Consider the following 12,319-nt stretch of genomic DNA (forward strand, 5'->3'; position numbering starts at 1 on the left):
GTGTGTGTGTGTGTGTGTGTGTGTGTGTGTGTGTGTGTGTGTGTGTGTGGGAGCAGTTTTGGCCTCCTGTGAGATGTATTTGATGTGTGTAGTTAGCAGTCTGAAAGAAATGTGTGCACTGAACACTTTTTCCCTTGAGATGGAAGAGGTGGCAGTACATGTCTCCACCAGTGAAGCCCATATGTTCTGTGCTGGGATGTTTTTGCTATAGTGTTGATAGCCTGGGGCTGAAATGGAAATAAAGATAGCATAGAATAGAAATAATGGTGTGGATCATTTGTGTATGAATATCAGGCATCAGGAGTAACAGAATACTAAGAACCGCGTTACGTAGATGTCAGATGTACTTTTGCACATATTTTAACGATCCACAGCACACGTCTCACACAGTCGCCTCTAAAAATACTTTTACTGGGTGTAGAATTCGTCATTTTTCTGTCTTTCAGGCACAGAAAGTAGAACAACTTTCCAGCTCATAGAGATTGTTCTCTTTGCAGAGAGGCATCCCAGCATGAAAAGCCGGTTTGCAGGATATGAGGAACTGCAACTGCTTCAGATTGGTGTGATACAGGATCCACCATGAAATCTGCATGTAGGTTAATTTAATTTAATTGAACTGCTGCTGCTCTGGTAACACTAATGTGCCAAATGATTAACATCCTTGGAGGATGACAGCATATCGCAGCTGGAAGGCAGAACTCACAGACTATGCTGTGTTTCCTTTTTCTGCTTTGAATTTAAAAAAAATGGATCTTTAGGATAACAAATGGCAGTTTTGAGACCCAAAATTCATCAAAATCAGCCCACCAGGAGTACAAATATGGCCACTTCCAGGTTAAAACTGCCATTTTGTATCCTGAAAATGTAAGAAATTAATTCAACACCCCCAAAACCACTCCAATATATTCCAAATCGGCCAAGCCATTTTTTAACTATTGTCTGATAAATGCACCTTCTGATAATTGTGCAAATTGACCAACATATGCAAATAAGCAACCGACAGTTTCTATGTGCTAGGGACCCCTTCTTTACGTTTATAATATAAAAATGTGGGGTGCTCAACATTTCCAAGTTCACAATAGGACTCTATGAGCTGGCAAACAGACTATAATATTGTTGAGTAATGCAACTGAAAAGGGAATTAGAAAAAGTATTGAAATATATTTGAAAGCACCCCCTACCCTGATATGTGTGTGTACAGTTTGAGCACTTGCCTCTCTTGCAGAAAGAGGAACGTCAGTACCTCCCGGAGTTTAGAAAGTAGGCCGTTTAGAAACCTGCTAACTAGTCTGTAAATGAGCTTTGCTCCATCGCGCATCTGTTCTTGAGGGATGAATTAAAGATGCGTATGTTCTCCTAACCTGCTTTCTCCTCCCTCTGACTAAATGGCCAAGAAAACATCTCATTAGGGATGACGATGAAAATGTAGCAAATGCGTTTATAGCAGGATACAAGTTCATCAAAAGGATGTTCTCATACGCAGCACCTATTTATTTAGGGATTCCAGAGACGTCACTTCTTACACCTTTTGACCTGTTTCCAGAAATATTTGGAGGATAATGGATGAAGCATTTCAATGCCCTCATTTATACCCAAACAGCATTTGGGAAGGACAAACCAAATGAACCCTGGGAGACGCTGATAAGAGAGCATACCGAAATAAGATATGACAGTGACAAATTGTTTACCACGGCAAAGTTGTGTTTCCAAAATAAATGCTCCCCTCCCTTCTGGTGACCTAGATTGAGCACAACACATGGAGCTGTTTGGACCCATTGGTGTTCTCAGGGGAGCCCCAGTCTTGGGTACAGAAGCTCTGGGGGGGGAGTCCTTCTATCCTGAACATCTGTGTTGGGGTCAGAGATGATGGATGGTACCCCAGGAAAGATGAAACACGCACACCAAATCTGTGTCAGCTGAGTTTAGCTCTCACATGAAGCAAGGATGTTGGACACAGAAGAGATGGAGGCAGTGGGCCAGACTGGCTGCTCCAACGCGACAGAAAAGTCAATCTGAAGTATTTTGAGCATTTCTGAACCAAATCTTTGAAGGCAGGTTCACTTGCTCTGTTTCAAGTGTCTTGAAAATGTCTCCACATGCAGAGTTTTTGCGCAAAACAACTTTAAATGACGCACTGGATGCCCTAATAAGATCTTACTATGGCTATTATTATCACAGATGTAGTTATTTCATTGTGGTGGATTTTTCAAGAAGACTACTGACCTGCCTGGCTAATACCAGTAAGGTGATGAAGAAGATGAAGAGAGACACAGAGCCCATCGTCTTCAGATCCTTCAGCACTCCTGGTCTGGACACAGAGGTAGAGACAAAACAATATATCAATATTGATCATGTGGGGCCAAATCTGACGATCTTGTATAATCAACAAATTCCATTAAGATTTTCTGCTTTTCTTTTTACAGAGGACCATTAAACTCGCTTACTTGATATTGCTGTTAGGTGAAGGGATCACTAATATTAAAAATCATTTTTACACATTTTAAACAGTGAGCTAACATTTAGATAAAAGTTGAACAAATGTGCTTAAAGTTCGAGGATAAACCGTTGAAATAGTACATTTTAAAGCTAACTAAGTTAAACAGTTGATATAGTTAGCTTAAAGTTAGCTAAAAGTAATGGACAAACCATTGAAATATATAGCTTAAAGTTAGTTAAAAGTAATTCATTAACATTTGAAATAGTAAGCTACAAGTTAGCTAATATTCTCAAAGGTTTAAATAGGAGGGAAAGTGGCTAACATTTACAAAGTGATTCTTATTTTGAAGCAACAGACATTTTGAAGCACCAGAAAGCCTGCTAGCTTCCTTGGCTAACCTGACCATTTGTCTATTTGCTTTTTATTTACCACTGTCTAACAATTCTATGTACCGTATGTCCCAATCCTTTGGCAGCACTCTTCATGCTAATAAAGTCAAGGTTGGAGTTGGAAAAAAAGCTTTCCACAGTCTTTCTAACAGCTCTTAAAACTTTTTGCAGAAAGGGATTTCTTCAGCAGTGAGACTCCAGCTGTCAAGCCAGATATCATTTCAGCTCCATCAACACAAACTGCTTTCACTCTGCCACTCATCCTCCTTCTTTCCAGCAGTTGCACTTGATTGACAGGGATTTGGCATATTGCTACCTCAGCTATAATCTATCCCTCAAGACTCGAGTCTCATTAGTGATTTGAATCCGCTCTGCTCGACTGATGTGAGCAGGCTGCAGGGTCAAAGGGGGGTCGAAGGGTTTCACACAGAAATTGTGACCTCAACTAATTATGGTTATAAGAGGAGAGAGAGTGTGTGTGTGTGTGCAGGTACCTGTCTAGAGTATTGGTGGGGTACAGTGCTTTGCTGAAGGCATCCAGCAGAGAGGCGTGTGTCTGGAGGATGATGATGTTGTAGATCACCACGGCAACCAGCATCACCACCATTTTCAGCTCGTAGTTTATCCTCAGGAACACCGAGCACGACACCAGCCCCAGGATACAGCAGTAGATGAAGTACTGGGGACAGAGAGAGACAAAGGAATATGGAGATCTAAAATACTTTTCCACACAGGTGAAGCACTGTGAGACCTTTGCTAAAAACGTGGGAGTATGAAGGAAAAAAAATGGAAATTTAGCTGAGTTGGTTCAGTGTGGGAAGTCATGCAACACATTAAATTGAGATAACATGACTTAAGTTTTACTGACCAGACGTGTTAAAAAAGTACTTAGCCCTTCTACTTAAAGTGCACCTATCATGCTATTTTTAGGCAATAGCATAGGTCTCAGATATATACAAATAAAGAACATGTCTATGAAGTGTTTTGCTCAAAATACCAAACAGATCACCCATTCTAGCCATGCCTCATATCCCTCTATTTCACTTCCTGTTTCAAAAGTGCTGATTTGGGGTATAAAGCTTTAAAACAAAAAATGTAAATAAAAAAGGAGGGGGCTGAGCTCATGCGGGACCCGGCAGCTACTGTCTAAACTAAATACTGCCGTGATGAAACGCCATATCATGGATTCTCAAGGATTATTTCTGAAACAGTATGGAGCTCAAAGGCTTTCTCTCTTGCCGGTTATACCACAAGGTGAGTTCCTTTTTATTTCCTGCTTCTTCACACACATGCTCTCCAGTACAGGTTAGCTCTGAGTGTTAGCGATGCTAATGTAAACACCGACCATATTACGTCCAAAACAGTCGGGCATTGTTTCTGATAGCAACTTTCTGATAGGGCCGTGCGGGTCCACATTTCCGATATTACGTCATATCGGACGCAAATCTGGATCAGCTCCGTTGTAGCCCCGTTTTTAGAGATTTGGGTACGGAGGAAAAGAGAGAGGGTTTTATTTTCTAATAAAGTAATTGTAGCTATTTTGTGTACTTAATAATGATATACTACTATATATTTTGTAAATGAATTTGTATTTAGTAACTAAGGTTGTCAGATAATTGTAGTGCAGTAAAAATAACAATATTTGCCAAAGAATAGTGGAATAAAACCGTAAACAATTGCACAAAATTCAAGTCAAATGTGTACTCAAGTAAATCTACTAAATTGTAATCCACCACTGGCAATGACATGAGGATATAGCATGATTATGATATACTATAAAATGTTAACATGTGTGGTTTACTGTAAGCCTAGAGTTTGTAAAGAAGGCCTCTCTGACGCTTTCCGATGATTTCAACTATAAACATCTTGGTTTGCCAGCTTGGGTGATTTTTTTTTTAGCTTGATGTGAAATAATTTAATCAGCCTAACAGTTTTTGAACGGCTGCACAGAAGATTCCCTGTGTAAATAGAAAACATTGACATAGCTTTACGTTAAAGTGAGAGGATAGAGACGTTGCCTCAGTGAATACCCTGCAGCTAAACTAAAAGAAAAACATTTCCATGACTGTTATGGTATAAACTGCAAGTAAAAGCTCAGTGTTTCACATCAGAGTAATTAGCTATCTAGACTGTGACGGACCGCTGCAGAGACATAATTGGGGGATGATTTAAAAATCCATTATCTACTGGGGCAAACTGTCCTCAGTCTTGTGTTCTTGTTTACCATGCTTTGTGGGGTGACTTTTTTTTGCCGTGTCATTACCGTAAAGATTTGTACAACCAATATGTTAATGGTTAAGAATAGCACAAAGAGTTCTTCATGGATTAAGCCTCCTAATTTTCAAAGTGCAGTGAAGAGTTTGACCCTGTGGAAAACACTGAAGCTGAATTTTTCTGAACACAAATCTCTAACTTTGCAGTTTTAGGTAAATGTTAACTCATTTAGGTTAATTTTGGGATACTGGTGGTCAGTAAGTAGACTTTTAAAAACTAAAGGGGCCCTATTGTGCTCATTTTCAGGTTCGTATTTGTATTTTGTGCCCTTTCTGTGACATGTCTCCATGCTTTAATTTTCAAAAATCTCTTTATTTTTCTCATACTGCCTGTGCTGCAGCACCTCTTTTCACCCTCTGTCTGAAACCAGAGCCCAGTCTGCTCTGATTGGTTAGCTGGTTGGCTCTGTTGTGATTGGGTAACCGCTTAGAGATGTCCCACCCCTTAGCCTATCATGTACAATATGTTAGAGTGCTAGCCAATGGAAGCGCAGGTGTTAGGTAGTGATGTCACTATGTCACCGAAGTAAACAAAAGGGTTCAATTGAGGAGTTTCAGGCAGGGGGGGAGAGAAATGTGGGGTTTTAGCCTTTGCAGACCATTTACATGCACATATACCTATTTTACACACTACAGGAAATGGTAAACCTCAACAACTATAATAGGGCCCCTTTAACCTTCTTCCCATCCATATTGATGACCTCTCCCTGTTGTACTTACTGGCAGATAAAACTTGTTTTCTCCTGTGTTTTCTTCCATGTTCTCCAGCAGGCTGTCATTAGTTATATTCACAGGTGGAGTAGTCGTCATGACCTCCTCCCCCGATCCTCCAGGGTCCTCCACGAAGAACTGCAAAACAAAACAGAAATCACCTAACTGTTGCAGGAGCCAGAACTGGTTAATATTGAGTTTAAGTTTTGCCCTGAAGACAAGAGTTGACGGATAAAAACAGTTCAACTAAATGTTGCCCGTCTGTTAAAGGGGAGTTTTTCTTTGCCACTGTGGCCGAGTGCTTGTTGATGGTGGAAAATGTTGGGTCTGAGTAAATAATATAACAGTCTAGACCAGTTCAAAATAAAAAGTGCCTGGGATAACTTTCGTTGGATTTGGTGTAAATACAATTCAATTTTCATTATGTTACTATATAATCAGTATAAATCAGGTACTTCATCATTTTAACCTTAAAAACAGTATTCCGAAACTGAAATGAAAAATCCCTTATCAGTCCATGTTACCAATTTCAGGTTTTGTTGTTGAATGGGGCGAACAAACAAGCATGCACACACTTTCTCACTTGGCTTCATGTGTTGGTTGTTTTTATATTTTCTTGCGTTTTTTTTATTAAACTTATCTAAAAAAAATATATATAGAATGGTTCGACAACTTCGTAAATGACCAGATTTGTTGTCTTTATTACAAATGAAATGTTATAAACTAGATACATGTTACTTTTGATACTGTTAAAACTTGCCTATGTTATGCTTTCGAAATAATGCATTAGCACTTTATGCAGGTATGAATCCACCACAGCCTGTAATTAACTTCTCACCATGTTGAACACCGCCATCACAAGTATGAGAGCTGTGGTCGTCATGGTGAGGACCAATCGCAGCCAGGGATTGTTGGTGACGATGATGCGGGAGGAAGTGGGGAACCAGGTGAAGGAGCAGAAGGAGCCCTTCTTCCCCTGCTGAGGAGGCAAAGAATCAGACAATTAGGGGTTTAGTGTGATAAAGTCCCTCTGGAGGGGACTTTGGAAATGTAGCCTTTGCAGACCATTCAAATACACAAAAACAACACACTACAGGAAAGGGAAAACCAAAAAAGCACAATAGGGCCCCTTTAGAATAAAAGCATGTCAACATGATTTTGTAGACACCTAAAATACAAGCTTGAGCAAGAAAATGAATATAATATATACTCTGTGAAGATGAAATGAACATTTAAAACATGTTGAAGTGGGTGATGGTTCATAGATGTATCAATGTTTTCTTCTAATTGTCGCTAAATAATGGCAGTGTGTTTTACATGGTAGTTGCGGTGATGCCTTCTCCTACAGAACAGATGATCTTATTTAACTTTCCAAGACATTTTCCAAGAAATGTTATCAAAATAAGCGTGTAATGCAACCTTTCACAGATAAACGAATCATGTCCTTTAACTTTATTTAACCTCATTAAAAAGTCCTTACACAAACCCAACCAGCGACACGCACATGCACACATTTGCTGTGAGACTTCATTAGTCAATAACAGGCTCTTTCACCAGTGACCACAGCAGCTTTCATTGAGCGATACAATTAATGGAAAGCACAACACACCCATTAAACATGATCTCTCTCTATGATGTTACTGAGGCAGTTTATAAAATTGATATCTGGGTCAGCGCTGATACAGCATTATAGATGAACCCCCTCCCATTAATTACAGGTGACCCACTTATAGCGATATAAAACTCTCTTGAGAAGGGAGGGGGGACAAGGCTCTAAAGGGCGAAGCATTTATTGATTGACCATAAAACACTTGTGACAGGCAGCTTGTAAATAACACCCATCCCTCCATTGTTCCACTGTGCTCAGTAACAAGCAGCAGTGACATGATGGATGGACTGTTGTATGAAGGAGAATCAGCTCATATATTCCCTTATAGGAAGGCTGCAGTTCACACAGTGATCCAAAAAAAAAAGATACCTCGACTCAGCGGTATCTTAGTTATTGATCAGTAAAGGAAAGACATCTTTTTTTGTGTAAAGGAATGAATCCATGTGAAAAAAGGGAAAGACCTACAACTGATAAAACATGTGAGCCAAATCTCCAACAGCTGTGATAATTAACACATCGATTTTGGGTGAAATCACAGCTAAAATGAGAAGAAAATATATGGAGAAACAGCTAAGATGGGCAATGTGAATTCAATGATTGTTTCTTCCTCAGAGAGTAAAATGTAATGGCCAGGTCATTTAGGAAAGGTCAACATTTAGTGGTGCATTGCCAGAGAGCGTCATGTGAGCTCCTTAATATTGGCTCCAATGTTTTCATAGTCAGAAGAGACCAAATTGGGAAAGAAAATGTTCTGGAGCATTAAAGGTGGGGTAGGTAAGTTTGAGAAACCGGCTCGAGATACACTTTTTGTTATATTCCATGGAATGCTCTTAACATCCCGATAGCAATGAATATCTTAAGTGCTTTGACAAAAAATCCATAAAAGAATTCATCTGTGGAAGCCGTAGTGCTGTAAAAAGTACGACCAATCATCTGAGCCAGCCCGGCTAAAATAACTGGATGGCCTACCTGCCTGTCAGCCTTCCATCTGTGCACAAACTTATCTCGTGCCCTCATTGGTCATGTGCGCGTTCGTGTGTGTTGGAGGAGGGGCTCTGTAAGGAAGTGGCAGATTTTCTCCGGTTGTGTTATTTCAAATTCTAGCGATCTCGAGCCGGTTTCTCAAACTTACCTACCCTACCTTTAAGAGTCATAAACTGCTTATTTGTAAATGTTGATGGACTGAAATAAGTGGCTTTTTTTTTGCACATAAGATATGCCATTCCCTTAAGTAGTTCAACCTTGCAGACATAAATAATGTTCTGTATGTTTGTGAATATGAATGTAAATGGGAATACAAATAAATAATAAATGGAGAAATCCATTGTGTCACCAGCATATAGAGAAAACAACTGCATGTGTGAATATAATTTATATACAGATACATAAGAAAGGTACAGGTTTTTGTTTATGATGATTCTACATATTTAAAGTAACTCTAAAGTACAAAGAATATTGAATTATAGATTATAATTTCTATCACTGATATGTATTGGAGTAGAAGTAGAAAGTAGCAGGAAATGGAAATATAACAAGAAGTGTGTTTAAACAGTACGTGTGTGTGTGTGTGTGTGTGTGTGTGTGTGTGTGTGTGTGTGTGTGTGCGTGTGTGCGTGTACACTTATTAAATCAGTGCAAACTCACCAGTATGTGACCACCGAAGCAAAGGAGGAGGATCAACGCCAAGAGCAGGAACGCCAGGCCAAAGGAGATCCCCAGCACAGCAGTTCTGCAACACACACACACACACACACACACACACACACACACACACACACACACACACACACACACACACACACACACACACACACACACACACACACACACACACACACACACACACACACACACACACACACACACACACACACACACACACACACACACACACACACACACACACACACAAAAATTAAATACAGGTTCTAATGTATTCTACATCCGACCTGCATTCCATTTTCACAGAGTAAGCAGGAGCGTGGATGCTACAGTACTGAATGTGCTTTGTAATACAGTAACGCCCATATATCGCATTTTCTGTGTTCGTCTGATTTAAGGACCCTTGCCATAAAACAGATGATGTCACTTCTAAATGTGCGTAGCGATGCTGCGACACACAGAGCCAAGATAAAGACATGGGGTGAATTGTACGATCAATGGCCCTCAGAAGCTGAATTACACCTTCGGCTCCCAGAGGCAGTAAATTAGCATGACGGTGAATTTCTTTCTTCGCCATGAAAGAGGCGACGCAGTCTGATTCACCTGATCGATAATCACTAGCAGACATGGAGCCTTTTCATTTCCATCTGCTTTTTAGCATCCTGCCTCCTTTCATTTCAGCGTGGTACCGTTGATGAGACAGCTGGCGTCAAAGGGCTCTTTCTCACATCAACCCGCCGCCACAGCTAGAGTTCGCTGGTATGTAAACCCTGTGGGGGGGGGGGGGGGCAGACTTACTTGGGCAGGACGAGGACCTGCACGATGAACATACAGCAGAATATGAGGCAGGCGCAGGTCACGTAATACTTGAAGGCTGGTAATGTTGTGGATCTGTACTGTTGAGAGAAGGAAGACAAATGGGAAACAGGGTTCAATGTTATGAGGAGCAGCAGGAAAAAACATGCTACGGCAAAGTCAACATTTATTTATATTGCATGCATGATAACAATATAACAGACTTCTGTGAGGGATAAAGCAGAAAACTATAGAACCATAAATAATGAGTAGAAAAGTCGTTACTGTATATATTTTTTTTAATGATACAATAATTTAAAGAGGCCCTTATATGCTTTTTGGAGTTTCCCTCTCCTGTAGAGTGTTATATAGGTTTTAGTGCATGTAAATGGTCTGCAAAGTTCCCTCCAGAGGAAGTTTCTCTCTCACAAACACACTTCTCTTTTTTAATTAAATGTAAGTTATTCCTTCTAGACTCTTGCATGGATTAGTTTCCCCGGTAAATAATGCTTGCAGGGATTTTGTAAGATTTGCCTACCTCTTTCTCCAGAGCTTTGTTGTGAAAGAACAAAGAGATCCTCTGGATGTCTTCAGACTTCAGCCACTGTCTGCGGACACACAGACGCATGTATTATATGAATATCTAAAAGCTGTTCTGTATTTGAACATTAGCGTTAGTCTTTATTACATTTTACCTGTAGGTGGTGCTGTTCTCACAGAATCAACCCTTGCAAAAACAGAGCTAACATTTTTCAAATTGAGCAAAATGAGGCATGGCTAAAATGCATGATCTGTTTGGTATTTTGAAAAAAAAAAAGTATAAATATGCCTTATATAGGTATGGTCCTACACTATATTATTCAAATATAGCATGATAGGTCCACTTTAATATATAATAACTGGAGCTAAATAACCAGATAACTTATGAAGATGCTTTTTCTGAATGTTCAAGCTGACTTGAAGCTTCTACTTCTTAGTACTGGGAGTCATTCCTCTCATAAGTGATAGTAAAGAGTGATGAAGATGAAGGACGTGCAGCAGCAGACATGGCGCTTACTTCTGCGAGTTGATGCCGTCGATGGTGCGAATCATTCGCTCGTTGAGTTCCTCCTCAAACCTCCTCCTTTGAGATTTGGACCTGGAAGCGAGGGGTGGGGAGGAGAGATTCAAACATGGAGACGGAATAAAAATGGTCCCATACATGTGAAGATATTTTGTAAAAACTGAGTTGTTTGTCATGACCTGATAATATTTTACAGTTTACATAGTTTTGTTTCTGGCTCACCTTTCTCGTCTCTGGAAGTGGTACTGACCCATTGGAACGTCCTGAAACAGGAAGTCATGTATCAATGATGGATATCGGCATCTATGAGTGTTAATCTTTATATCCTTTAAAGTTCCCCTATTATACTGTTTTTCATCAATATATTATAGATCTCAGATATATACAAAACATGTCTCTGAAGTGTTTGCCTCGAAATACCAAACAGATCATTGCAGCATCCCATAATCCCCTCTGTTTCAGCCCTGTTTCCAAAGTGCTGATTCTCTGTCTGTTACTTTAGATGAAAATAAGGAGCCACTCCCCACGCCCCTCTGAGAGATATTTGGTTAAAAAGAACACAATGGTGCTCTAGGAGGAGATTCAGGTGATAAGGTGGGGGGGGGGGGGGGGGGGGGGGGGGGGGGGGTTACCTTGGTTGGTGATTGGTTAATGGTTACACAAGCCAAACAATTGTTATGACATCATAAAGTGGCCAAAATCTGTTTTTTATATAAATGGATCAGGACAAAAAGTTAGCAAATCTTTTTTCCTGAAACTTCCAGAATCTCTTTACACAGAGGGGACACATGTTTCTGTAGAAAAGACATGAACAAGTGGATTTTCCATAATAGGTGACCTTTAAATTCATTGCATTGCACTCACAGTTGTGTTGATCTTGCCGTTGTCCGTGGTCATGCTGTCTCGATGGTGGAGGTTGGCGAAGGGCTTGGCGGCCCCCCAGGACTCCAGGTACCGAGTCATCCTGACAGACGCTCTCATCTTCCCCCCGTCCAGAGAGGGCCGGGAGCGGACCCCCAGCAGAGGGCTGTGCCTCTCAGTCTGAGGAAACACACAGGAACAGAAGATCATGATTTTGTTGAGTTGAACAACAACGACCCAGCAGTCAGACTATGTAACATTTGCTTATGAACTCCCATTGTAATTACTTGTAAGAGAGAACACAATGCTCTTTTTGGATTAGCTTGAAACGTGCGTAATGTTGCTACCTGAACAATTTCAGACCATTTTGGAACATTTCCTTGCATTGTGAGCTCTTTTAAAACATGTTTTGTTAATTAATGCCAAGCAAACAATACTCGTTGTGATTAACCTACTGTAGGTGGAATGGGTTTGATGTTATCAACAAAAAGCGCTGAAATGCACTATCTATAGAAAAAC

At 40.3% G+C, this 12,319-nt stretch overlaps 1 protein-coding gene across 2 annotated transcripts in view; it reads right to left on the minus strand.

The window, feature by feature from the left end:
- adcy2b (adenylate cyclase 2b (brain)) overlaps nt 1-12,319 on the minus strand; it is a 52,349-nt gene that overhangs the window by 5,103 nt on the left and 34,927 nt on the right. The window contains exons 10-19 of one of the 2 annotated variants that reach the window (XM_034125375.1): nt 11,804-11,980; nt 11,162-11,202; nt 10,934-11,014; nt 10,415-10,484; nt 9,880-9,977; nt 9,064-9,148; nt 6,649-6,789; nt 5,820-5,948; nt 3,321-3,505; nt 2,224-2,308 (exon numbers count right to left, since the gene is read on the minus strand). In XM_034125375.1, the coding sequence (XP_033981266.1) occupies nt 2,224-2,308; nt 3,321-3,505; nt 5,820-5,948; nt 6,649-6,789; nt 9,064-9,148; nt 9,880-9,977; nt 10,415-10,484; nt 10,934-11,014; nt 11,162-11,202; nt 11,804-11,980 (1,092 nt within the window). The remainder of the gene's footprint in view (nt 1-2,223; nt 2,309-3,320; nt 3,506-5,819; nt 5,949-6,648; nt 6,790-9,063; nt 9,149-9,879; nt 9,978-10,414; nt 10,485-10,933; nt 11,015-11,161; nt 11,203-11,803; nt 11,981-12,319) is intronic. The other variant, XM_034125377.1, reaches the window with a different exon arrangement.

The sequence above is a fragment of the Trematomus bernacchii genome, unplaced genomic scaffold, assembly GCF_902827165.1.
Source record: "Trematomus bernacchii unplaced genomic scaffold, fTreBer1.1, whole genome shotgun sequence".
NCBI lineage: Eukaryota > Metazoa > Chordata > Actinopteri > Perciformes > Nototheniidae > Trematomus > Trematomus bernacchii.